Below are 27,403 nucleotides of genomic sequence, written 5' to 3'. Positions count from 1 at the left end.
AATGCTTAGACAACTTGATTCAAGACTATTTTAAAGCTACAGTAATCATGACTGTGGTACTGGTATAAAAATCAATGTCAACCATTGAAATAGAATACAGAACCTAAATTTAGATCCACACTTTTATGGTAGCCTTTTTTTTTTTTTTTTTTTTTTTACAAAGGCACGAAAGCAATTATTTGGGGAGAATTTTCAATAATTGATGCTGCAATAATATGCTATCCATACAGAAAAAAAGAATCTAGATTTTTATATTAAAACCTATGCACAAAAAAACTTCAAGGTGAATCATGAACCTATACATAAAAGTAAAAACTATAAAGCTCTTAAAAGGAATACATAAGAGAGTATAATTTGGTCTGGCAGGTAGGGAGGAAAGGAAGCAGAGGAAGATTTCATACATCACAAAAAACAATAATCATAAAAAGAAAAAAATATTAAGTTAGGTCTCATAAAATTTAAACCTTTTGCTCATCAGGTAGGGAGAAAATTTCCCAAAACATTGTGATATATTCACAAAACATCTATCTGAAAAGAACTATTATCCAGGCTATATAAAGATCCCCTACAATTCAATAATAAAAAGATCAACAACACAATAAAGCAAAATGAGCAAAAGATTTGAGCAGACACTTCACAAAAGAAGATACACAAATTGCCAGAAAACACATAAAAAAAAGTGTTCAATATAATTAGTCATTAGAATACAAATTAGAACCACAATAAGGCATCTCTATATGCATACACCAGAATGTCTAAAATAATAAAAAGTGACACCACCAAATGTTGGCAAGAATGTGAAGCAACTTGAATTCACATACATTGTTGGTGAGGTTGTGAAATATCATGTCCACTGTAGAAAATGGTTTGGTAGTATTTTTTTAATTATTGAGGTAAAACACACATAAAATTAAGTTACCATTTTGACCATTTTAAAGTGTACAGGTCATTTGTATTAAATACATTCATATTGTTGGGCAACCATCACCACCATCTATCCTTGTAACTCTTTTCATCTTATAATACTGAAACTCTATACCTATTAAAATATAACTCCCCATTCTCTCCAACTCTCTGCCCCTGGCAACCACCATTACACTTTCTGTAATTTTTGACTTAAGTACCTCATGTAAGTGGAATCAAACAGTATTTGTCCTTTTAAGACTGGCTTATTTCATTTAGCATAAAGTTCTCAAGGTCCATCCATGTTGTAGCATATCTCAGAATTTCCTTCCTTTTTAAGGCTGAATAATATTCCATTTTATGTGTATACCACATTTTGCTCATCCATTCATCTGTTGATGGACACTTGGGTTTCTTCCACATTTTCGCTATTGTGAATAATGACGCTATGAACATGAGTGTACAAATATCTCATTGAGACCCTGATTTCTCTTCTTTTGGGTATATACTCAGAAGTGCAATTGCCAGATCATATGCTATTTCTATTTTTAATCTTTTGAGGAACTGCCATACTGTTTTCCACAGCAGCTGCATCATTTTACATTCCTACCAACAGTGCATAAAAGTTCCAATTTCTCCACATCCTTGCCAACTCTTGTTGTTTTCTGATTTTTGATAGTAGCCATCCTAATGGGTCTGAGGAGTTTTCTCACTGAAGTTTTGATTTGCATTTTCCTAATGATTAGTGATGTTGAGCACTTTTTCATGTGCTTGTTGGTCATTCATTTATCTTCTTTGGAGGAATATCTATTTAAATCCTTCTCCATTTTTGAATTGGGTTGTTTGGTATTTATATCGTTGAGTTTTTGAAAATTCTCTATATATTCTCGATATTAACACTTTATCAGATATATAATGTGCAAATATTGTCTGCCTTTCTGTGGGTTGCTTTTTTACTGTGGATAGTGTCCTAGGATGCACAAGTTTTTTTTAACTTTTCATGAAGTCTAATTTGTCTATTTTTTTTCTTTTGTTATCTGTGTTTTTGATGTTATATCCAAGAAGTCGTTGCCAAATACAATGTTGTGAAGCTTTTGTCCTATGTTTCTGAGAGTTTTATTGTTTTAGGTCATACATTTAGGTCCTTTATTATTTGGTGTTAATTTTTGTGTATGGTGTTAGATAAGGGTCCAACATCATTCTTTGGCATGTGGATATCCAGTTTCCACAGCACTATTTTTTGATAATGCTATCCTTTTCAAAATATCTTGGAAACTTATTAAAAATCTTTTGACCATATATATAAGTTTCTTTCTGGACTCTCTATTTTATTCCGTTGGTCTATATATCTATCTTTATGCCAAAACCATCACACTGTTTTGATTAATGTAGCTTTATAGTAAATTTTGAAATCAAGAAGTGTGTATCCTCCAGTTTTGTTCTTTTTCAAGATTGTTTTGGCTATTCAGGCTCCCTGGAGATTCCATATGAATCTTAGAATGGATTATTTTTTAATTCCTACAAAAAAAACTTCATGGGGATTTTGATAGTAATTGCATTCTATCTGTAGATCATGTTGGGTAGTACTGACATTTTAACAATAATAAGTATTCCAGTCCATAAACATGGAATATATTCCCATTTATTTATGTCTTAATTTCTTTCAGCAATGTTTTATAGTTTTCATTGTACAAGTCTTTTACCTCTTTGGTTAATTCCTAAGGAGTTTATTCTTTTTGATGCTATTGGTATGTGAAATTGTTTTTGTAATTTCCTTTTCAAATTATTCATTGTGTATAGAGATGAAACTGATTTTTTCTTTAAATATTGCTGAATTTTATTTGCAAATATTTTATTAAGCATTTTTGTATTAACGTTTATGAGAGTTAACGGATTGTAGGATTCTGTACTATTAGTGTTCTAATACATTTGACGAGTTTTAGTATCAGGGTAATGCTACCTTCATCAAATAAGTTGGCAATAAATTTTTTTAAATCTATTTTCTGAAAAAAACTTGGTTAAGATTCCAAACATTTTTTTGAGATGAAACTGATTCTTGTGTGTTGACTACTTTGCTGAATTCATTTATCCTACTACTTTGCTGAATTCATTTATTAGTTCTAACTACTTTTTGTGGAGTCTTTAGGATTTTCTATACCATCATACCATCTGCAAACAAATAATTTTACTTCTTCCTTTCCAATCTGGATGGTTTTTATTTCTTTTCCTTGCCTAATTGCTCAGGATAGAACTTCCAGCACTATGTTGAATACAAGTAGTTAAAGTGGGCATCCTCACCTTCTTCCTGATCTTAGAGGAAAAGCTTTCAGTCTTTCACCATTGAATATGATGTTTGTTGTGGATTTTTCACACATGGCTTTTATTGGGTGGGCCAAAAATTGCCTTCAGTTTTTTAAGTAAAAATAAAAGACACATTTTTCATTTTCACCAAGAATTTTATTGAACAACATATTCACCCTTTTGTTCCACTACCTTCTGCCATTTTTCAGGCAACTTCATAATTCCATCTTCCCAAAACCTTTTATCTTCTTGAGCAAAGAACTGTTCCAGGTGCCTTTTACAGTCTTCCAGGGAATTAAGATTTTTTCCATTAAGAAAATTTTGTAAAGACCTAAATAAATGGAAATCCTAAGGTGCAATGTCTGGTGAATACAGCGGATGAATCAGAACTTCCCAGCCAAGCTGTAACAGTTTTTGCCTGGTCATCAAAGAAATATGCGGTCTTGTGTTACCCTGATGGAAGATTATGTCTTCTGTTGACAAACCCTGTATGCTTTTCATCGAGTGCCACTTTCAGTTGGTCTAATTGAGAGCAGTACTTGTTGGAATTAATAATTTGGTTTTCAGAAGGAGCTCATAAAAGAGGACTCCCTTCCAATTCCACCATATACACAACATCACCTTCTTTGGATGAAGACCAGCCTTTGGTGTGGTTGGTGGTGGTTCATTTCGCTTGCCCCACAATCTCTTCCATTCCACATTGTTGTACAGTATCCACTTTTCATCTCCCATCACACTTTGTTTTAAAAACGCAACGCTTTCCTTTCGTTTCAGTAGAGAACCGCATGTGGAAATATGGTCAAGAAGGTTTTTTTCGCTTAATGTGAAACACAAACATCAAAGTGATTCACATAACCAAGATGGTGCAAATGATTTTCAACACTTGATTTGGATATTTTGAGTATGTCAGCTATCTCCCACATGGTATAAAGCTGATTGTTCTCAGTTAATGTCTCAATTTGATCGCTATCAACTTCAAGGGGTCTACCCAACCATGGAGCATCGTCCAGCGAGAAATCTCCAGCACGAAATTTCACAAACCACTTTTGACATGTTTGATCAGTCACAGCACCTTCTCCGTACACTGCACAAATCTTTTTGTATGTTTCAGTTGCATTTTTACCTTTCTTGAAATAATAAAGCATAATATGTCGAAAATGTTTTCTTCCATCTTCAATATTAAAATGGCTACACAAAAATTCACCAATATTTATGTCTTTTTTTAAATGCACACTGATATTATAGCTGTCACACACAATCTAACAAATTGTTTTGAATGAAGCTAAAGACCACTAGGTGCTACTGGAGCCATCTTACGGGAAAAAAAAAAAACAGAACGAACCTTTTGGCCCACTCAATATTATGTTGAGGTAGTTTCCTTCTATTCCTATTTTGTTGAGTGTTTTTATCATGAAAAGGTGTTGAATTTTCTCAAATGCTTTTGCTGCATAAATTGAGATGATTGTGTGGAGTTTTTTTCCCCCTTCATTTTGTTGATGTGGTGTATTACATTAATTGATTTTTGTATGTTGTACCACCCTTGCATTCCAGGAATAAATCCCAGTTGGTCATGGTGCATAATCCTTTTAAATATGCTGCTGAATTCTGTTTGCTAGTAATTTGCTGAAGATTTTTGCATCGATGTTTATAAGGTATATTGGCATTTAGTTTTCTTGTAGTATCTTTGTCTATTTTTGGTGTCAGGGTTATGCTTATCTGACAGAATGAGTTAGGAAGTGTCCTCTCCTGTTCAATTTTTTGGAAACATTTGAGAGGGATTGGTATTAATTCTTTTTTAAATGTTTGGTAGAATTTACCAGTGATGCTGTCAGGACCAGGACTTTTCTTTATTGGGAGATTTTTTATTACTGACTCAATCCCCTTACTACCTACATGTCTATTCAGATTTTCTATTTCACTGTGATTTAATCATTTCGTCTAGGCTATCCAATTTTTTTTGCATACAATCATTCATAGTACTCTCTTATACTTTTTTATTTCTGTAGAATCAGCAGTGATACCTCCACTTTCATTTCTGAGTTTAGTAACTTGAGTCATCTTTTACTTAGTCCATCTAGCTAAAGGCTTGTTCCTTTTGCTGATCTTTTCAAAGTACCAACTTTTGGTTTCATTGATTTCTATTCACTATTCTGTTTATCTCTGCTCTAATCTTTATTGCTTCTATCCTTTTGTTAACTTTGGGTTTAACTTTTGGATTTAATAAAATAAGCATTTATTAAAGGTAATAATATTTTTTCAGGTTACCATGTGCCAACCTTTATGCTAACTACTTTACATATATTACCTAATGGAATATAACAACACTATAAGCACCATTCTACCTGCATTTTACAAAGGAAACTGAGGCTTAGATCAAGCGATTTCCCCAAAGTCACACAGCTGATAAATGTCAGAAGCCAAATGATTCCAAGAGTCTCTGATTTCCAAGTCCATGGCCGTCACCTTGGGTGACTCTAGGCAGAGACATCTCGCCTGAAGAGCTTTGGGGAGGACAAAGGGGGCCGTTGCTGATATCCATCCTGGTTCTGAGGCCTCATATCATCTGGTAGCAGCAAAATGTGACTCAAATTGTACAATTAATTCAGACTTTGATTGCAAGAGGTGAAATAAATTAAATGAGACACGAAAGAGGCAGGAAATCTGCACATCAGAGAATGGGCAAGACTATGGACAGAGGTAATCAATAGACACTGCTCCAATCAATCAATGAATGCACATGACTTGCAGTGGACTTTTAGGTATGGGGCACAGCATGTAGTTATTAAACTTGTTCTTTAAAATCTTTCTTTTCAAGAATAAATTATACATTGAACATGTATCATAATCAGAAAAAAAATCTAATTTTAATTCCCCTTATCCTATAGTTAGTCTTGGTTAACTATCCCATAGTTAGTCTCTGTTAAAAAAAAAAAAATCTAATGTGAATTTGATCTAAGAGAAACCACCAGGACACAATATTATATAAAACTCCAGGAAATAGGAATTGGACTGTACATTAACTTTGCCTCCATTATAATATAGTGTTTACAGGCAGGAGGCAATGTTATAGAAAGGATTAGATATTTCATGAAAATCAACTCTTAAATTTCTTTGAACCCTAAATTTCTTTTAACCCTTCTTTGTTACAAGTTTCTTCTTGGTAAATAACTTACGACCTTCAGATGCTAAAATGGTCATGCTTTGAAATACAAAACTGCTAAATTTACAAAGATTTTTCCCTCCCCAAGTCAGAGTTTAACTGAACATGAAACAGTAATTGGTTAACTCTACATGGTTCCAAATCTGATATGATTTAATTAGCCAAGAGAGGAAAGCACACCTAAATCAAATGCTTTACAAAGAAAGCACATCCCATGGTTGGCTACAGATGACACTCCTCTCAACACATCATGATGAGGCCTATGTCCCCTCCACTTGTATCTGAGCAGATCTTGTCATTGTTTGACCAAGAAAATATTACAGAAGTGATGCCATGACAGTTTCTGGGCCCAGGCCTTAAAGTATTGGCAGTGTCCACTTCCTGTCTCTTAAAACACTCATTCCTAGTTGTCATGCTGTGAGGAAGCCCAAGAAGGCATCCCCATAAGGAGGCCCATGTCAAGAAGAACTGAGGCCTCTGGCTGAACCCCAAGCCAACAGCCAGCACCAACTTGCCAACAGCCATATGAGTGAGCCATGTTGGAAATGAATTCTCCTATCCCACTTGATAAACCCAAGTTGATACTTGAATAGCAGAGACAAGACATTATTGCCAAGTCCTGCCCACACCATACATTTGTGAACAAATGTTCTGTCACCAAGTTTTGGGGTAGTTTGTTATCCAGCAATAGACATTGGACCGCTCCCTAATCACAAACTGATTTTCTCAAGTTGAAAGCCTGAACATACCAACCCCACTGCCTCACAGCTACATGGATCACATCTACCATTAGTATGGTTCAAAAAGGCCATGGACATCAGAAACAGACAAACAAACAAATACACACAGCCAGGCACCTGAAAACTCTTCACTGCTTCTTTATTAGGATGCACCCACAGTACAGAACCTCTCACACACCTGTGAAAGGGGAAGGTTACATTTCCCTTTGGGAGCACCTTCATTTTTGTTTCTGTTACCACTTTGAAGAAAGTAAATCATTTTCAAAGAAAGACATTTTAAAACTCCAAATGTTTTAAGACTCGGCTTGCATTTTGTTGTGTTTGAAAAGGAAGTAGCATATTTTAGCCAGCGCTGGAAGATTGCTTTGTGGCATTTTAACTTTAATGTGGATCAGAAGTCTTCACTGTCTGGTTGAACCAGTCTATAATTTTCATATGCAACTTTTCATATCAAAAATGTTTCATTTTTACCTCTACCCACAAACAGATGCTGTTTAAAAAAAACACACACACAACTAAATTTAAAACCAATCATGAACCACAGCATTTCTAACAGGGAAAATGAACTTTTGCTGCCCTCTCCTGCTAAAACAATGAAATACTAAAATACCAAAAGATTTATGAAGCTAAAGCGAAATCCTCAAACCAAAAGCAATGGACATGTCATTCTCATTATACCTCAATCAAAAATCAGACAACAACCAGAAAATGTATTGGTAATATTTATATTTGAAAGTTCCCCATTGATACATGAGGTCTGGATTACAACTTATATACAATAAGTGATTTCCAAAAAAGTAAAGAAAGAGAAGGGAAGGAAGGAAGGAAAGAAAGGAGGGAGGGAGGGAGGGAGGGAAGGAAGGAGGGAGGAAGGGAGGGTAGAAAAGGAAACCTATATTCATAGACATCATAATATGGGATGTTTATTTCCAAGAGAGATACTACTGCTGCTATCGTGCACAAGAAGCAGCAAAAATTAACACTAGATTAAAATTTGCTCAACTTTCTCTCAAGATGCACAATCCTTTTAGAGTTTCAAAATTAAATACTGAGAAATATAAAATGCATTGCCAATATAGCTACTACAAAAATCCTTTGTGGCTCATTCCTTAACTCCACTCAGAGAAGCAGCTGAGCCAGAATATAAAAATAAAAATATTGATGTGCAAATAAAATATCACTGATCATGTCTGGTGCCACCTTTTTGCTACAGGTGACTGTCACTTTGTTGTAACATTGGTAATAGCATCAAAAGAGAGAATCTCTTCATTTCTTGGGCCAGGTCAGTGCATCCAATTAAAGGGAAGAAAAAACAAAACAGAAGAAACAAAACAAAACAAAACAAAACAAAACAAAAACCTCTGAACATTTAAAAATGCCAATAACATCCATACATCTTCCCTTTCCCACCCCCCGATCCCCACAAAAAAATAAAAAAGCTTTTAAAGCTCTAAATATACTTTTTTTTTTTCTTTCCATAGTGTGATTGAGCCTAGGGCTATACATTTAAGTATAGCAGGTGCAATTATAAGCAATTCCTAGCTCTGCACCCTGGACTGTCCCACGCATAGAAGGAGGTACAAAATAAATTAAACCCTTCCATTTAGGCAAGCAAGCCCAAGATGAAGGAGCATAACCCTGCTTGTGAGTATCCAGAGGCATTGAGGGTATTATCTATGTCTTACTTTTTTTATTTTTTATTTTATAAAAAACAGATGTCAGGGAGAGCAAAATATAATAAAATTTAAAAGGACGAAAACACTGAAGGAAAACAACTAGAGACACCTGCACAACGAGAAAAGGAATGCATGCTTGATTCAAAGTATGAGATGGGTCAATTCACTCACATGGTTGTTCTAGGCCCACAGCCTAAGGCCTCAGCATCCTTCTAAACCACAGGGTTCTGTTTTTGTTTTTTGTTTTTTCTTCCAAAGACACTCTTAACCCTACCCCTGAAACCAATATGGTAGGGATAAGGTTGGAGTGATCATCACTCACTAACTACAATATTTGCTATTTAAAAAATATATTTATATATAGTTCTGGAAATTAGGAAGCAAACAAAATATAACACAAAGATGCATTTGTCACAATTAACTCAAGTTGCAGCAACAGCAGAAATGTGGGAAAGGACAAAGAGAGGGCTGCTGCAAATGCAGCAAGTACGTCCTTAAATATGTCACATAGTGCAACAGTCAGATTACCTCAGTTACTGTGCATCACTGGACACAACGTGACAAATGCCACATTGTCACTTTCAGTTAAAAAAGAAAAGACAGTGTTTCTTCTCAGAAGTTGCCCTATGAATTTTAGACATATATCTATAATAACTTTAAATATGTCTAAAATTTGGCTTTATTCTTCTCAGTTTGGAATGATCAACATATGAAATTGACATCAAGGATATCGGTGTAGCTCTCACCTTAACTCTGAGGACAGGGTAAGGTGCAAAAAAGGATCCTGGTCTTTCTCATCTCAAATGACTGCATTTCATTCTAATGGGCAGAGATATTTCATAAACCTGTGATTGTAATGTCCTCAATCTAAAAAGATGAATTAATGGCAAACAAATTTTATATTATCAAAATTAAATGTAAAGCAGAGTTAAAACTAACAGGCTAAAATCAAAGGGCTAAAGGAGATGATTCGTTACAAATTTATTTTTATCTTTAGCATTTGAACTTGCACCTTTGCTCCAGTACTTTTAAAGTAAGTTGTTTTCATCTTTGGCAGCCTCTGCCAGCTTTACATTGAATTCCCATTAACGTTCCTTAAAAAAAAAAAAAAAAAAATCTATTAATTCCATTAAACCATGTTGTGTTTGGTATTGCATATGACTCCTTTACTGCTGTTTCTTTTTCAGAATTAACAATGCCAAATTTTGTTTTTGTTTTACAAAGTTATTGAGATGACAATATCCATAATCAGCTGACTGTTACGCACAAACTGTGACCTGATAATCCTGAAACGCTTAGTAGGGGAGAAAGGTCAGTGGCTTCTTTTTTTCCTTTTTTCTTGTAAAGAATAAAACTGCATATTCTACCTTATATTTTAAATGGAAGGAAGAAAATATACAAGCCCATATTGATACCATGTTTCTATTAAGAGCAACAACAGTTCATATGTTCCTGTTTGCTACTATCACAATTCAACACATGAACGCAGAATCAGCTCTATACCACGAATACTGCTGGAAGGGATTGTTTAGGATTATCAACTCACTGCTGCCAAGTCCATAACAAGCAAAAGCATCCTGGAAATAAATCCCAAAACACATATCTTTCAGTACATAATAATGCAACTGCTTTAGGTAAGTACATAATGTACACAAGTTTTATCAGCATTTTAACTCCCCAAGATGTAAGCTTCCTCTTTTAAATACAAAGCAGAGAGCCAATAAGATAGATCTATAATACAGCCTTAGATTTTGTTTTTTGTTTTTCTTAAACAATTTGGTCACAATGCACCTTTGATATAAAAGCATTTTTAAACTTTATTATTAACACTCAGGACATTAGGAATTTCCAGATTTTTTCAGTAGCATTTGTAGAACCACTTTTGGTAACAAATACAGTAGTTAGGAACACGCATTCAATTCAGAATGCATAATAATGTTTATCCTGAATCCTTTCTGGCTAAAAACAGGGCTGGCGCTGTGATGGGATATAGAATGAGAATCTACAAAAAACACTGTAATATGTTTCTTTTTTTCCCAGAGGCTTCATCCTCTTTTGCTGGAATACTTTATAAATACATATTAAAAAGTAAGGCAACAACTCCAAACAGTCCAAGCTGTTTGCTCGACTCTATTCCCAATTAGATTCGCAATCCTGGTGATCAATTTCATGGTTGTACTGTTTAGTGTTTGTCTTTCTTATTTCAAAATGGTCCAAAAGGATGTCTTCTGACATTTCTAAAACATCTCTGGTTTGTGTGTTCAATGACGTACATAACTAATACTGGTCAGGTACTGAACCCTATGATGTCCCAGTGCCTGTTTTCAAAGGATTCAAGACATTGATTTGGAGTCACCATAAACTGATGCGTGAATCCAAAATTCCCTTCCCTACTATGTTTATCACCTGCTCTCTTTTACTCCTAATTTTAAAACTAAAGGAGTACCAGGACTACCTGCTTACTGGAAAGATGTTCACTCCAGTGAACAAAACTTTTATCAGGGACCTTTATAATTCATGGCCCCATTCCACGTGGACATTCAACTCATGAAGATGTGCAAAAGGAAAAGATGTCAAATTACAGTCAAGTTACCCAGAGAAGGATGTTATACAAACTTATAAGGAAATGACAGTCTTTTTTTCCCCTTCCTTTACTATAAATACACTTAACAGCTTAGCAGAAAGACAAGCTAAATTTAAGATTGTTCACATTTGAAAATTGTTTCATACTCTCTGCTAATGATAAATAAGGAACTCCCAATAATGGAATTTTAATATACAAATTTCATTGACAGATCTTTGAAGACTGCTTTTTTTTTTTCTTTTAAAAGAGGGTTAGAACAATGATTATGTTTGCCAAGTTCTGAGAAGTCCATCTACTGTCCAAACTTTGGACTGAAGTCCTTATTTTTTTTTCCTTTACTTAGAGACAGGTATATACAGTGCTGTTGTAATAATGAAACAAATGTGAAATCTACTGTAAAGTTGCACAATACAGAAAACTGCTGTTCCATCTTCTACTACATAAATGTGTGACTCCACAGGTTAGTAAGGTTGTTGTCATTATTTCTGTTAAGTTGGAATTATCCCATCACGTCTAAGACCTCTCTTTAACTCCAGATCCTCCAGTTTTTTCCACAATTCTTCACGCTCCTTTTCTTTCTTTTTCTCACTGGGGAAAAAATAGAATACAAGGTAAACAACTGAGAAAGTTTAAAGAGATTATCCAACAATAACTGCCCCTTTGACATACTTTTCCCCAGACTTTTTAAAAGGTCTCTGAAAAGTTTGGCATTTTTGGTTTTTCTCTCTCTCGCTTTTTATTTTTTCTTGACACTTATATAGACATAAACTAGAGTAGGAGATGACAAGAATATTTTAATATTTTACATTAATATTCCTTTATACTTAGCTTAATAAAGAAAATTAACTTCAAAATTACCAAGAAAGAAAAATGATGATCATTTTTATGTATCTGTTATCCTAAAACCAATGGTACATTATTCATTTTTACTTTGGGTCTAGTTCAAATCTGATTTTCTTTTTGTCTCCAAATAGTTTCTCAAAAGGGTTGATAGAGATGACACTGATACAAAGAATGTAGTAGGTCAAGAAAATATACTTCCTCTTTATTATTACTCATTTTTCTTACATTATGTATATGTAAACTCTTTAGCAGAATCTTGTTCTTACAAGTATTAAACCACAAAATCCACATTACTAACTTATTTTATACCTATATATATGGACAAATTAAACATTCTTCTGTGATTTCAGTTTTAATTCTGGACAGAACTTTGTTGATATTATTGGGTATTAAATCTGTAACGTTCCAAGCCTTCAAATTTGGCTCAATATCAATTTGACTAATGACTTCCAGAATTTTCAGATTTCACTGTTTGGTAAAATTTACCAAAAAACTAGATGTTCAAAATAGGGTAGGGACTCCCCTGGTGGAGCAGTGGTTAAGAATCCGCCTGCCAGTGCAGGGGACACAGGTTCGAGCCCTGGTCCGGGAAGATCCCACATGCCGTGGAGCAACTAAGCCCGAGCGCCACAACTACTGAGCCTGCGCTCTAGAGCCTGCGAGCCACAACTGCTGAAGCCCATGTGCCTAGAGACCGTGCTCTGCAACAAGAGAAGTCACCACAATGAGAAGCCTGCACACCTCAACGAAGAGTAGCTCCCACTCACCGCAACTAGAGAAAGCTGTGCGCAGCAACGAAGACCCAACACAGCCAAAAATAAACAGATAGATAGATAGACAGATAGACAGATAGATAGATAGATAGATAGAGTAAACAAATTTTATTTTGCCAAGGACATTTTTAGATTACCATATTTTTATAAAATAAAGAACGTTAACTTTAACATCAATGAAGTAGTAAGTACACAAATCAGGAACACATGGCTATACTATACATTAAATAATTTCATATTTATTAAAAATAATTCACTACACTGTCCCTAGTTTCTTCATGTTGTGATGAACCAGTAAACAGCAGACCCAGATAACATCTGTGAATCCATAAGTTCAGATAAATCCTGAAAACAGGGGCTCTGCCACCCCAGGCATGGCAGATTATGGTCCTTAAGCAACTTCACTTGGCAAGAATTTAACTCCACTTAGTAAGAATTTCGTACTTCACTACAGTACAATATGTACTCAGGGAAGGAAATCCACATAGGTTAAGTGAAATGTGTATATAATTCCATTGCCTCATATTTTTTATTGTCACCAATTTTTTAAAAGTTATATTGATATCTACAGCAACAGAAATTAATCTTCATCCCCCTGCCAAAATGTCTCTAGAAATATCTAAGGAATTTTATAACCTCATTCCACTAGGGTATTGAGGGAACATTTAATTATGTAATATGGTAATTAATATTATCATTTTATAATTATTATTTCGGTCATTTAAGCCTTGTTTACTACAACTAGTTCCAACCAGCTCAAATACAATCTGCACAATATGAATTTCAGTGAGTGTAATAGTTTTTCAAACAATTACCTATTTGGTAATTTTGATCCTGAAAATTTTTATTTATAGGGTAACAAGGGCAAGATTAGATAATTCTCCAACCATTATGGATACTAGATTCTTAACTGTAAAGCAAGCTGTTTGGTAAATTATCACTTTCGGTTTCTCAGTACAGTCTGGGGATAATATTAGGTCTAAATAAATGTTATCACAGAACACTGATTTAAAAGTAAATTCTACAGATCCTGCTGAGCTTCAATGCATATTGATCTTCCTATTTGGAGGAGGAAGAAGATGGTAAGCAAGGGCTTAGAGACCTTATCCAACTAAAAAACAGCTTAAACATATGTTAGGTTCTTACTGCCCTAATCTGCAGTTTAAATTAAGTGCTGACATGATTAAAACACTCATCTTGTTACTGAAGCATTTCACGAGTCTTAGATCAAGAGTTGCATGGCATCATCGCAGACTATCCTGTGGGGCTTTTCTTCCAGATGAACTTCTTGCTGAGTTATCATACATCTTTTACACTGACAACTTTATCTTCAAAAATCCTAAATATTTCTGAGATAGCTTCTGTCACCCCCATACTTTCCCACTTTTCTCTCTCCCTGTAGGTGGCAATTTAAAACTCCACCAAGTTGTCATACTAGAGATAATGTCAAACTCTCTTCCAATTTCAATTTCACAGAGCACTAATGTTGGCATATGTATCAATATCTATGAGTGTTACTTACTACACCCACCTGTTTTCAGATTTGTAATACTTGAAAAATTTTGATCTGAACTGAAACAGTTAGTTACTTCTTGCCTTCCGGAAGTGAAATCCTCCTTTCATTTCTTGTCTAACAATACCAAATAAATCTCTTTAGTCTCTTTTTCTCTTCCCACATCCATGGAAAAACCAGTATTTCCAACTATTCAGTACAACTTTCTATTGCTCACTTGACAAAATATTACCCTGGCTTTAAAAAAACCCTTCTGTTATTAAGAAAGTCCACTCACTATAAGTCGCTTTAATTTACCAGATTATCAGAATCAGCTTCATAGTGTCTATTCCTGGTCCCCTTGGTTCATTCTTATCTTTTTCAAGAGTTTGGCCTATTTAGTTTAAATGATAAATGATCAGAAAACAGTTCTGAAATTCAACAGAAATGAATGAATTTAATTCAATCGATTTGAATATTTTAGAAATAAGGTCTTTAATAGTCTTAATGGAATTCTACAGATTTAATCCTTATTCAACTAGGATAATAAAAATGGGTTTTTACTTACCATAAAAGAAAGGATATTATGTACAATGCACTCCTTAATTGTATGTCACAGTATAAAAATGTGTCCTGTATCCCCTTTACTTAAATAACATTGTTTTAAAGATTTTAATTTAAGTTTGGAACATGGAGGGTTACTATAAATTTAATGATTTGCAGCAACTATAAATACTGTATAGTAAATTAAAAGTTCTTTAGGTATGGTACAACATATCCAATAACTGGTATTTATTTCAATGTGGCATAAAAAATCTCAGTCTCTTCTCTCTACCGTTAAACACTCGCCATAGTCCATAATTAAGTCACTTTTCTATACTGCATCCTGGTAATTAAAACAAAAAAATCGGCTTCCCTGGTGGCGCAGTGGTTGAGAGTCTGCCTGCCGATGCAGGGGACACGGGTTTGTGCCCCGGTCCGGGAAGATCCCACATGTCGCGGAGCGGCTGGGCCCGTGAGCCATGGCCGCTGAGCCTGCGCGTCCGGAGCCTGTGCTCCGCAAGGGGAGAGGCCACAACAGTGAGAGGCCCGCGTACCAGAAAAAAAAAAAAAAAAAATCACTGTGAAGGTCCTTTGTCCCTGCCACCAAACCTTTCCTTTCATTGTTCTTTTTATCTAAAATCCAAGTAACACATTAAAAATTGGGCAAAGATGCAAGGGAACCACAGATAGTTTTGCTCAGGAGGTTCCGCCAGGTCTTGAGTATGAAAACTCTGGGATCCTTGAAGGTCCGTGGTTTTATGATATACACAAAGCTGACATTTTCTTCTGGATGAGAAAAGCCAACCCAGAGGCTCAACTACTAACAAGCTCTCCAGACTTTCCTCAATCTCTCCAAGTATATCAAGCCAGGGTCTGAATATCTGTGTGCCCCCAAAATTCATATGCTGAAATCCTAACCCACAGAGGTGACGGTATTAGTAGGTGGGGCTTTGGGGAAGTGATTAGGTCATGAGGGTGGAGCCCTCATGGATGGGATTAGTGCTCTTATAAAAGAGACCCCACAGAGATCCCTTGTCCCTTCCACCATGTGAAGACATAGTGAGACCAGATATGAACCAGAAAGAGGTCCCTCATCCAACCATGCTGGTGCCACGCTCTTGGACGTCTAGACTCCTCAACTGTGAGCAATACATTTTTGTTCTTTATAAGCTACCCATAAAATACCCATGTGGTCTTTTGTCATAGCAGCCCAAACAGACTAAGACAACATCTTTTGGAAAGTGAACACATTGAACAAGAAATATCAAAATTGAAGAATCATGTAAATGAACTCAACAAAGGCCTACTAAACCAGAGCATTTACGATAAAGAGTTCAACTGGTTTCTGCTCTCCTTTGATCTTAAACATTTCAAGATCTGTATAATACACTCTACCTCCTTGTTCTTTTCACTGCTCTCTAAATCATAAGGAATTTGTTGGGTTTTAGTATAGAAAGTAAGTTCCGGGCCAAAGAGCTAAACAAAAACGGTGCCTCATCTCTCCTGCTGCTGGAGTGAAGTACAAATCAGTTCAGAAATCTAGTTCAGAATGGGAGTGACTCCAGATGGCAAACTACCTGATGGTCCCCTTAAGTGGACCTGAAATACCAGTTATGTGCCAGGCTCTTAACCCTGAGGCAGAAGAGAAACATTATGGAAGGGAAGAAGGAAAGCAGCCTTTTTCAAAATAACACTTTGTTACCCAGTGGCAGACTAATAAAGTCACAGCTAATGATCATGTGAAAATGAATATGGAAATAAATAAAATGTGCTGCTTAGGATTTCAGGTACAATTAGGCAACTTCAGCAAAGAGCAAAAAAAGAACTCAATGGTATTATGCACGGCTGACAAAAAAGCTTTAAAAAGTTACCGCTGACGATCTGACTTGTATGTGGCTGTCAGCTCATCAAACATGGTGCTGTTCATTTCCATAAACGCCTTCAACACGTTGTACACTAATGCCACGATAGCCCTGGAAGCACAGAGAGAAGGGAACGTATTGGTTAGTCCTACATAATGGGATGCTGAATGAAGAGAGCGGATGTACAGCCTTTATCTGAATGAGCTCCTCACACTGCAGTCTCCCTCCCTTTTTAGTTGGAACAACTAGAAATGACCTACAATTCACTTCCACATCAAGAGAGCTACATTCTTTAGGTAAGATATCTTTCTGAGGGGTTGGCAGGATTAGAAAAACAAAATCTAATTTTGCCCTCTTAACTATGGGTACCCAGAATAGACTTGCCTGTGGGCACTTGTTAATTTAATTTAATAAAAAGGCAAGTATAAAAATAAAGCAACTTCACCCTAAGAATGAGCACCTGTGGTAGGACCAACCTTCAAGACCTGAATTTGCATAGAATTTTATTTTTAAAGTGATAATATACATAATTCATCAAAATCAAAGGCTGTTCCCATGGTAACAAATTTTATATATCTATAATTCATATTCAAAGATGATACCAAGCCTCTGTAAGCAGGGCAGTTTAATACGAGTTACGTCTCTAGTTGTGAGTTGCATCAGTCCATCCACTCCTTAGTCCCCTTGCTGACCCAATACACAGGCTGGTAAGGTAACTGGCAAGCTGGTGATGGCTGCTACTAGCTGTGGAATACTAAACAGCTAAAGAGCCAAACGGCTGCCTATGCTTATCAAGGGGAAGAATAAGCTCTTGGCAATGTGAGGACTCGGCCGTGACGGGCTTGGTATATTCAGACTCGAGTCTAAGTAACACTGCCCTTTGCAAAACTACACGACATTACTTCCCTTTAGTGTGTTTCGAATACCATTGAAAAAGGCATTGGTAAAAGTTAGGCCATATAATAAACCCTGGGTTTGATGTTTCTAAAACATTTATAAGAAAGTGGACTTGCTGTGTTGCTTCTGCCCTGTGTCCATTAAAAGGGAAACTTATGGGGAACGACCTTCTCAAATAGGATGGGCAGTGATGGAGAAGAGCCACATACAAGCTACTGAGCAGTTACAGACACTTGCTAGAACCACTCTCTAGGTTCTCAAGAGGCTATCTACATAATGAGATTTGTTTGCTAGCTCTTTATTCTTGTAAGTTTTAGTCATAAAAATTGACAAATGTGAAAAGTAAGAAATATGGTATTTTATAGTTGTATGTAAAACTTTTAGACAAACATACTACGAATATACTAAATTATCTCTAATTTTTAATGCCACATTAAATTTTCTTTCTATTCCACAGAGAAATATGTAAAGCTCTTCAAATACAGAATGCTTTAACTTTCATAAGACTAGAGGATAAACTCCTCTTTGAACATTTTAAAATGTTTTTCCCCCTAGAGAACCCATATAGTGACTGAACTGGTTTTTAAGAAATGGATCTTGTTAAAATGCAAATCAGTTCAGAGCACTTCCCTTCTTACAACTCTTTAGTGTTTCCTTATCATCCAGTGGGTGAAGACTCACGTGGGCACCACTCCACTTTCTAACCCTACCTTCCAGCAACCTCCCCAAATGACCTTGTGCTTCAGCCCTCCCAAATTCACAGGTCTCAGAACACGACAGGTGCTTCTTACCTTTTTGTGCCTTTTTGATGTGATGGGTAGACCCACTATCTGAATGGACTTCTCCATCCCATCCACCTGCCAAATTCTTTTAAGATTCAGTTTGAGCATCATCACCCTAGCAATATCCACAAACTTCTCCTCTTGATCCAGAGCATCCCCAAAATACCTCAGCTACCTTCACAGACAGGTCAAGAAGCCCTCAAGTAAACAGATATCTGAATATAACAGCACTTAAAATACTGTTTTATAAAATATCTGTTTATTTGTGGGTCTCCCCAACCAGTCAGTGAATTTCTAAAATGTAGGGATTTTATCTTTTCACATATCTATCTTCAGCATCAAGCACAACATCTGACGCAGAGCATACATGCAAGACATTTTATTAAGCAAAAGAGAAGGAGGGAGGAAGAGAGGCCAAAGGAGTGGGGAGAGAGAGAAGGAGGGAAGGAGGGATGGAGGGAGGGGGGAGGGAAGAAGGAAGGAAGCAAGGAAGGAAGGAAGGGGAGGAGGGAGGGACGGAGGGGGAAAACTGTGGAAACCTACGGATTCCAATGTTCTTTTGAAATCCTATAAAGACTGGAAAACATGATGGGAAGGATGACATTAGAGTTTTCTTCTATCAAACTCATGATGTATTCATTATTCCAATAATAGAGTGCCCTTTCTGCCACCTTTGAGAAAAGAAAAATAAAATGTTAAGAGAGAAAGATAAAACAAAATTATAATCTCTTCAAACAAAAGTATTTTAAGATGATCTTAATATCATTCAATCAAGTATAAAATTAAATGTTGATCACACTTTACATTTTTGTGGGTTTAAAATCTTTCAGAAAGTTCCGAAGTGGTTCATCAATTTGGGGATGAAAAAGAAGTTTTCCTACCTACTTATTTATATTCTCCTTTAACAATGCCCATTTAATCTGATTCCACATTTTCCCTACACAGCTCGCAAGCTCCAGACACCCTCACCCTACTTCTATGTGCTACACTGTTTTCCCCATCACTTTAATCCCCTTCTTGGCTCACCTCTTTCATCTCGCACACTGTAGATCAACCACAAGGTGCAGCGCGTGGCTGGCCTTCAGTCAGTAGCTGCTGAAGAAAAGCCAGCTGCCCATCCCTGCAGAGCAGGCGCATTTGCTAAGCACCTCCTATGGCCAGGCACTGTACCCACCCTGCAGGCAGAATGTGTCATCCTTACCACCATCCAAGGAGTGGCAATCACTGTACAGAAGAGGGCACTGAGGTTCAGAGAGGCTGGGAACCTGGCCACAGTCACACTGCTAGTCAATGATAAACTGGGATGTGAGTCTAGTGCCCAGACTCTTTCCGGAGTTCATTTCTGGTCCCTGCCTTTGAACTGGGTAAGCCAGGAGGAAGTCACTCAGTTTAGGACTCAGGGATACTGGCTGTACATACATTCGCTTGCTATCTCAGACCCCTTTTTTCGGACTGCCACATTTATCAACTGACTCTCTGAATTCAGAGGAAGCCCTCAAAAAAAAATCTAAAAAGTAATCTAAAATAACAATAATAATTTCAATAAACCAAAGTCTCAAAAAAATAAAAAATCTAAAAACCTCTAAAAAGAGTAGTTATATGGGGAAAGGGAAAAAAGAGCAGCTTCTTTTATTCATACAGATTAAGAAATTATGTTTTAATTAAATAAATTTAAATTTAACTTAAATGTAATCATTTAATTTAATAAAATGGTACAACCTGTGCCCACCAATAGACTCTGGGAAATTAGAACCTTTCCATTTACATTATTCAATTTGGTTCACAAAAAATTCCTGGGTCTCATAAGGCACTAGACACTCAAGAGTACAAAGAAAATAATTCACTATTATTGAATGTTTACTATATGCCAGGCACTGTGGTAAGTGTTTCACTTACATATTTTCTCATTTAATCCTCACAACCAACACACAGAGTAGGTACCATTATTTCTATTTTGCAAATGAGGAAACTGAGGCTCAGAGGAGATAAGCCATAGCCTCAAGGTCACATGGCTAGCAAGTGACAGACTCCTAAGTCCCTGCTTAACCTCTTCACTCTATCATCCCTATGGAGCTCGTGTGCTGGTAGGGAAAGAGGGTTCCACGATCCCCAATCCAACATGAACTGTGATAGATGCTGTATCAGATCTAGAAATAAAGAGCCAGAGGAAAGAGCAGAAAGAACAATCCAGATGACTCGGGGGAGAGGAAGAGGGGCAGAAATGTACCATAGGCCATAGCATCTAAGCTGGGCTTTGAAGGATGAAGGAAAGAAGCCAAAGGAATTACAGGAAAGGGGGGCAGAGGCACCAACATGGACAATGTGTCTAGAAACATGAGGCATACATGTGGCTGAGGCAGGTAGAGCACAAGGCAAGGAAAGGGCAGGGTGAAGAGGAGGAATAGGCATGAGGCTGTTCTGAAAACAACCCATAGGAGAAATTTTTAAAGAGACCACAAGAGGATGCTAGTAAAGGCAGAGAGACCTAGGCTTTTCCTATATCCAACTATGAGTCTGATATTTACCTGCTACTTAATGCTAATAAGTATCCTAAGCTCTATGTATCTATTCACCAATATGTAAAATCACTTACAGAAAGAAAGTCAGTATCCAGCAAAGCCCTTTAAAGAGGAAAGGCACTGCTTATGCAAAGTGAAAACTAGCATGTCTGACAGCAGGATAGAACCACTACTTTCCTGGGACCCACTGTCTTCCTGCACACACACAGTGCAGTGTCTCTAGCTCAGAGCCTTCTAACCCCAATGCCTCACCTGGGCAAGTAGTGAGCGGCATCTGACTACACAGAGTGACACTCGATAAATGTTTGTTGGATGAACCAATGAACACTCAATTAATGAACAAAGAACTTCTTTACGCTCCTTCTTTCTTTTGTTCTCAGTTTTACTTCTGTCAAGGAATTTAAATTTTTTTTCCTTCTGCTATGGACTGAATTGTGTTCCCGCTCCCCTACCTCCATCTCCGTCTCCCCCTCCTGCAGGAAATCCAAATGCTGAAGTCCTAACCCCTAGTATGAGCGCATTTGGAGATAGGAGTTGATTAAGGTTAAATGAGGTCATATGGGTGGGGCCCTAATACGATAGGCTTGGTGGCCTTATACGGAGAGGAAGAGAGAGATTTCCTTTTCTTTCCTCAAGCATGCAGGAGGGAAAGGCCATGTGAGGACACAGTGAGATGTGCAAGCCAGAAAGAGCCCTCAGAGAAGCATACCACACTGGCACTCGGATCTCAGACTTCCAGTTTACAGAACTATGAGAAATCAATTCCTGTTGTTTAAGCCATACAGTGTGGGGTGTTTTGTTATGGAAGCCTGCTGCAGTCTAAATGTTTGTGTCCCCCCAAAACTCCTATGTTGAGATCCTAACCTCCAAAGACGATGGGATTGGTACCTTTTAAAAGAGGCTCCCAAGAGCTCCCTAGCCCCTTCCACCATGTGAGGATACAGCAAGAAGTCTGCGACCCAGAAGAGAGCCCTCACCCAACACTGCTGCCACTCTGATCTCAGACTGCCAGCCTCCAGGACTGTGAGAAAAAATGTCTGTTGTTTATAAGCCACCAGAGTCTGTGGTATTTTGTTAGAGTAGCCCTAAGACACAGCCCTAGCTAATTATGACAGTCTGTCTCCTTTCTAAGCTTCTGAGCTTCATCTAAGGCTTCCTGGTGGTACTCATTTGAGAAGAGAGTCCCACTCTTTGCCCTCCATTACCACAAACACATGATAAAAACTGAAAAATAAGGTAAACAATCCAGATATTTGAGCACCACAGGCCATGTGTAATATGTAAAACATGTACATAGTGTGCCGCATTTTTAAAAAAATCTAGACGTGTCATATCATCTGAAGGTAATGGTTCATGTAATGGTTTCTACTCTTTTTTTGTTTTTTTGGCTTTGTGGTACAATTGCAAAGTTGTCATAAGATCACTGACTTGACACACTAAGATGTCTTTAGGTCAAAAATTAAAACAACAACTACAGCCAGTGTCTCTAACTGTGCAGGATAATGACAGCTCAGAGAAAAGTCCACCATCAAGTCCCCCATGTTAGCAATGGGGATCTGTGCTGCCAAATACAATCTGAACAGTCTCTTCAAATCAACAGGCAGTATATAAAGAGTCAGTTCTCTAGGTCTGTGACTTGGACCTTTGGTGAGACAGCCAAAGTATAAAACCTAACGTGTTTCACCCAAGATCAGCTTCTTCTCTCCAGTGTGGGTCCCACAGCACTGCTAAAATGTCCCCAGTCGAGAAAAGGGTTGCCCAGGCTCACCCTCCCTGTGTTCTCCCAGAGCGGCCACAAGGAGGCAGACTGGTGCCACAGGAAGGGCACGGGCTTTCACCAGGAGCGACGCCTATGTGACTCCCCACTCCCTATTAACTGGGGAACTTGAGCAAATCATTCTCTGAGCCTCATTTTTCTCATCTAGAAAGTGGGGGGAAAGCCTCAGAGGATAATTTGAAGTTTAGGAGTAACGTATGTAAAACATCTAGCACAGTATAGAATATCGGCATTCCCTTTTTCTTTTAAGTTTTATTCAGCATTCTCTCTTACACACTATAGGAGCCCTACCAGTCCACCTCTTATTCAGTCCTTTTACTTGACACATGTTATTTTACCACTTTGAGGGTCAGTGTTTACACCTGTAAAAATCATAATGCCCTCCTTGCAGAGTGGTCATGAGAATTCAAGTTACTGGACAGAAAGCACCATCACAGCGGCTGTCATGTAGCAAGTGTTCAAGATGAAGGTGGTGATTACCAAAAGTATTGTTATCGTGTGAAAAATCAGCCAATAAAAACAACAGGTAGGGCTTCCCTGGTGGCGCAGTGGTTGAGAGTCCGCCTGCCGATGCAGGGGACACGGGTTCGTGCCCCGGTCCAGGAAGGTGCCACATGCCGTGGAGCGGCTGGGCCCGTGAGCCATGGTCGCTGAGCCTGCGCGTCCAGAGCCTGTGCTCCGCCACAGGAGAGGCCACAACAGTGAGAGGCCCGCGTACCGCAAAAATAAATAAATAAATAAAACAAAAAAACCCCACAACAGTTAGGGTCCATTACATTAGTTAGTGTCCATTACATTTCTTTCAATACCAATGAAACTTCACCAAAATAATACATGTTTTATAAGCCACTCTGGCTCACGCCCTCTTATTACTAACCTGAAAATGGGGGCTAGAGACACACTTGGCAATTTGTTTAAACAAAGGTTCTTGGATTTTAACAAACTGTGAAGGTTCAATCACATCCAATATTTCTTCCAGCTCCCCAAGGAACATAACCTGGAAGTGCAGGCAAAACACAAAGTGTCAGGTGCTTGATTAAAAAATCCATATGGACAAAGAGGAATAATGAGCGTTTTGCACAGTTTTAATATAATGAAAATTTATACATAAAACCAAACATGAACAAAACAAATCAGGGTTTAACTTATGTTAGATGTTCATTTCACAAGGAATTCGCCAGAGAGTACTTGTTAAGAACAAATTCCCTACGGCATTGAAAATGTGATTCTATTTACTTTGGAAAAAATACTCCATGTGCTACATCTATTATACAGAACGAGGGGTACTTACACACTGCAGCAGGGCCCTGGGAAACGGGACTATCCCTTTGGGGCTCTCCTCCCCTCCTCCATATTTTTAAAACAGTGGGCAAGTGGCCCTCCAGCACGATGGACAAAGCTCACAGCGGCAGCACACGCAGACATTTGCCAAACATTTACAGCCCCTGCTATGTGCTAGGCGCTCCTCTAAGAGACACCAGTTCGCAGAACACACAGAGTCAGAGAGACAGACGAGGAGGTTCAGCCACACACACACGCCACTTTAAACCCCTCAGCACACACGGACCCAATCTCCACACTTACACACATATACATATGAACACACTCACTCGCTACAGAGCACAATGAATCTTGTGACCTCAGTACCATCTGCCTCCAAAACCACAGCTTTTAGATCACAAAATGGAGTCAAATCAATAGTAGGGTCACTCGTTTCCAATATAATGGAAAACTGACAGAGAAGTTAAAACCACTTTCCTATTTAGGCATGAAGAAATAACTGCCTAGAAAAAAAAGTAAGCCTGCAATTAAAGTACAAAACATGATGTTTTCGTATCTTGAGATGCATCTGGGTAGCAATGCATAGTTTAATCTTACCTAACAGGTATTAAGAAATTAGATGATTTTCTGAAAATGTGTAAAGTAGGGTTTTGGAGAATTGTAGCTGATTTGAGAAGGAGGGTGTTTCTGTTAAAAGCGAAATATAGTCGAGCCTTGCCATTTGTTGAGAAACATTCTGAAGTTCTTCCAAAATACTCTCCAAATGAAAAACTAACAGCTGACCTTTGTTTGTGGGCCATTTTCCATATGGTTTCTAACCTTTCAGAAAAGTGGGTGCAGATCTGGTGCCCAGCTAGGCTCACCGCGAGGCTAAGAGCTTCACTTCCTCCACGGAAACCTCACACAGCACACGCTCACTTAGGTCTTGGCAAAAGTACAAATGATTGTAGATCAGAGATTTCCAGGGCCACTTGTGAACAGCTGAAACTAAAGGTCTGTAATATATTTTAAGATTGTGCACAGTAAGATCCCACCTACATGATGCTTTAAAGTAGGTATTGGGGCAGCTTGCTGTAGCATCTATCAACAGTGACAGGAAAACCTTCATATTATGTAGGTGGTCACTAGGAAGGGGACATCAGTAGAGCTAGACAGTTGGACACATGACTGGGGTCTGCCTTGGGCTTACCCAGGGCTGAGCAGCCCAGGGTAAAAGCCCAGGGTTCAGGCATCAGGGAGGCAGGTTGTGGCCTAATCACCTGTACTTAGCATACCCAGGTAGGCTACTTAACCTCTAAATAGCAGTTTCATAACTAGTAAAATGAGAACATTTACAGCCCTGCCTTGCTGAGTCACAATAAGGATTAGAGGAGATAATGCATTTTTACACACGCTTATTATCTCAGTGCTCTAGTAAGCTATTAACACACTGACATTGAGCACTTACCTCTTTTTGACTACATGTTTTGGGCCAAAATTTCATTAATCCCCTAATAACCTAAAATGAAAAGGAGAAAAACAAATTGCAGTTAATTTTCTTCTATACACCATGAAAAGTGGTCTTTCTGAAGTTTTTTGAAATTATGGAAAAAATACTTACTGGTTCTGTGAGTGAAGGATCTTTCTCCAGAAACTGTACTATGCAATATGCCAGCTGGAGAAACAAACAGACAAAAGACAAAATTGGAAATTCTATATACTCAGGGCTCAAAGATGTATTATTAAAAAGCCCTAAAAAGTTTCCAGAGTCTGGTTTTAATAACTTCACATTCAATTCATTTTTAAAATAAAATATATATAAAGCAAAATATGAAGCTACTTTTTCAAGCCAAAGATTGACACTAACAAGGCTCCAGGGAAATTTTTTAAAAAAGAATATTGGGACATGAAATATTCAGCTAATGAAAAGCAGAGGTGAAACAGCACATCCAGTACATTCTGAAAGTACCTCATCTACATATAGTTTGAGCTACATCTCATGGGCTTCTTTTCTCTCTGCTGGAACATCAACAGTACTGGGGTTACTGTGGTTCCAGAAGAGTCCTATATGAGAAGCAGGCACTTATTAAACACATTGCTGGTGGCATGAAATGGCACGCGCACACGGAAGCAGCTTCATGGAAAGATAAAAGGTTGTACCTGCCACAGGTAGAGCCCTGGACAAACACGAAGAGTTCTACATCTGATGCTAACTCATCGAGGTAAGAATTTGTAAATGATCATGAAGTGTGATATCCTATTTCAAACACTAGAGACAAGATCTGCAAAAGGGCTCGTAAAGATTCTTGGACAAGAAATCCACCCTTGCGAAACAACATTTTGATGGTGTTCTAAATTAGAAGCATATGGACTAATTTTTCCTCGAAACACAGCATTTCACATTTAAAGAGGAACACCACTCTGAAAAATGTGTTACATTTTTATGCAAACTCAAAACATTCCCATTGCAAGGAGGAGGGCGTCAGAGGTTTGAACTGGTAAAATTAAAATGCCACTAGATCATTTATCTACCTCCTACTGACATGCTTACCAGGCAAGGCAGTTTTAGCAGGGAAATTAGAGTGGGGACTAGACAGGGTGTGCTTTTTAAAGTAATGGAGGCTAAAAATAAAAGTAAGTGAAAATACTGATTGATTTGTTTACTTGTGAGAGTGTTATTTGTATATAGAAAGTGAGAAAGAAATGGTGGATGAACTAGAAGAGGGGGCAAAGGGCAAGGATAGACTAATGCAAAATGAGGATGAGCTAAAAGATTCAAGAACATCCCAAAATGATTACACATGTCCAAAGGTACACATCTGAAAAGCCCATTACATTTTATTATATGCAACCTGTTCAGTATATAATTGTGTGAACTTGGGCAAGTATCTACGTTCTCTCTGTAAAATGATATGATTAAACAAATGCTTCTCCCACTTGAAAAATATTCCCATGATACTCTTATACATAGGAAAATATATACACATTTTTATTTGCCTTGGGGAATATTTTAAACTTTAACAAGCGTTTTGTTTGTGTAAATTAAGTAAGTAACAATATCAGTGAAACACTGGGTTTACAAACTTTATTTTGCTTCCAAAAGTAGTTGTACAAAATTCTACCTGGGCATGGAAGAGTGATAAGCTCCTCACAGTGTGTAAAGGGATCAACACTTTCACCAGAAACTGTTTGTGTTCTGCCTTAAGAGGTAAAGCAAAGCCATTGATAATACTAGGAAAAAGAAAAGAGACATGAATCAGCAATGTTACCACAACAAGCTAAATTGAGACA

The 27,403-nt window shown here is 37.5% G+C and overlaps 1 protein-coding gene across 5 annotated transcripts in view; it reads right to left on the bottom strand.

The window, feature by feature from the left end:
• Nucleotides 1-7,930: 7,930 nt before the first annotated feature.
• The window catches only part of PPP2R5E (protein phosphatase 2 regulatory subunit B'epsilon), a 204,166-nt gene continuing 184,693 nt past the window's right edge, over nt 7,931-27,403 (bottom strand). For 4 of the 5 annotated variants that reach the window (XM_079912189.1, XM_079912190.1, XM_079912188.1 and 1 more), the window contains 7 exons: nt 27,235-27,343; nt 25,734-25,787; nt 25,581-25,631; nt 23,730-23,849; nt 19,100-19,227; nt 16,887-16,988; nt 7,931-11,952 (listed from right to left, as the gene is read on the bottom strand). In XM_079912189.1, coding sequence (XP_079768315.1) covers nt 11,853-11,952; nt 16,887-16,988; nt 19,100-19,227; nt 23,730-23,849; nt 25,581-25,631; nt 25,734-25,787; nt 27,235-27,343 — 664 coding nt within the window. In that variant the 3' untranslated portion in view covers nt 7,931-11,852. The remainder of the gene's footprint in view (nt 11,953-16,886; nt 16,989-19,099; nt 19,228-23,729; nt 23,850-25,580; nt 25,632-25,733; nt 25,788-27,234; nt 27,344-27,403) is intronic. The other variant, XM_079912191.1, reaches the window with a different exon arrangement.

Source organism: Stenella coeruleoalba (assembly GCF_951394435.1).
Source record: "Stenella coeruleoalba genome assembly, chromosome: 2".
Taxonomy (NCBI): Eukaryota; Metazoa; Chordata; class Mammalia; order Artiodactyla; family Delphinidae; genus Stenella; species Stenella coeruleoalba.
This window is presented reverse-complemented; position numbering and strand designations above follow the sequence as displayed.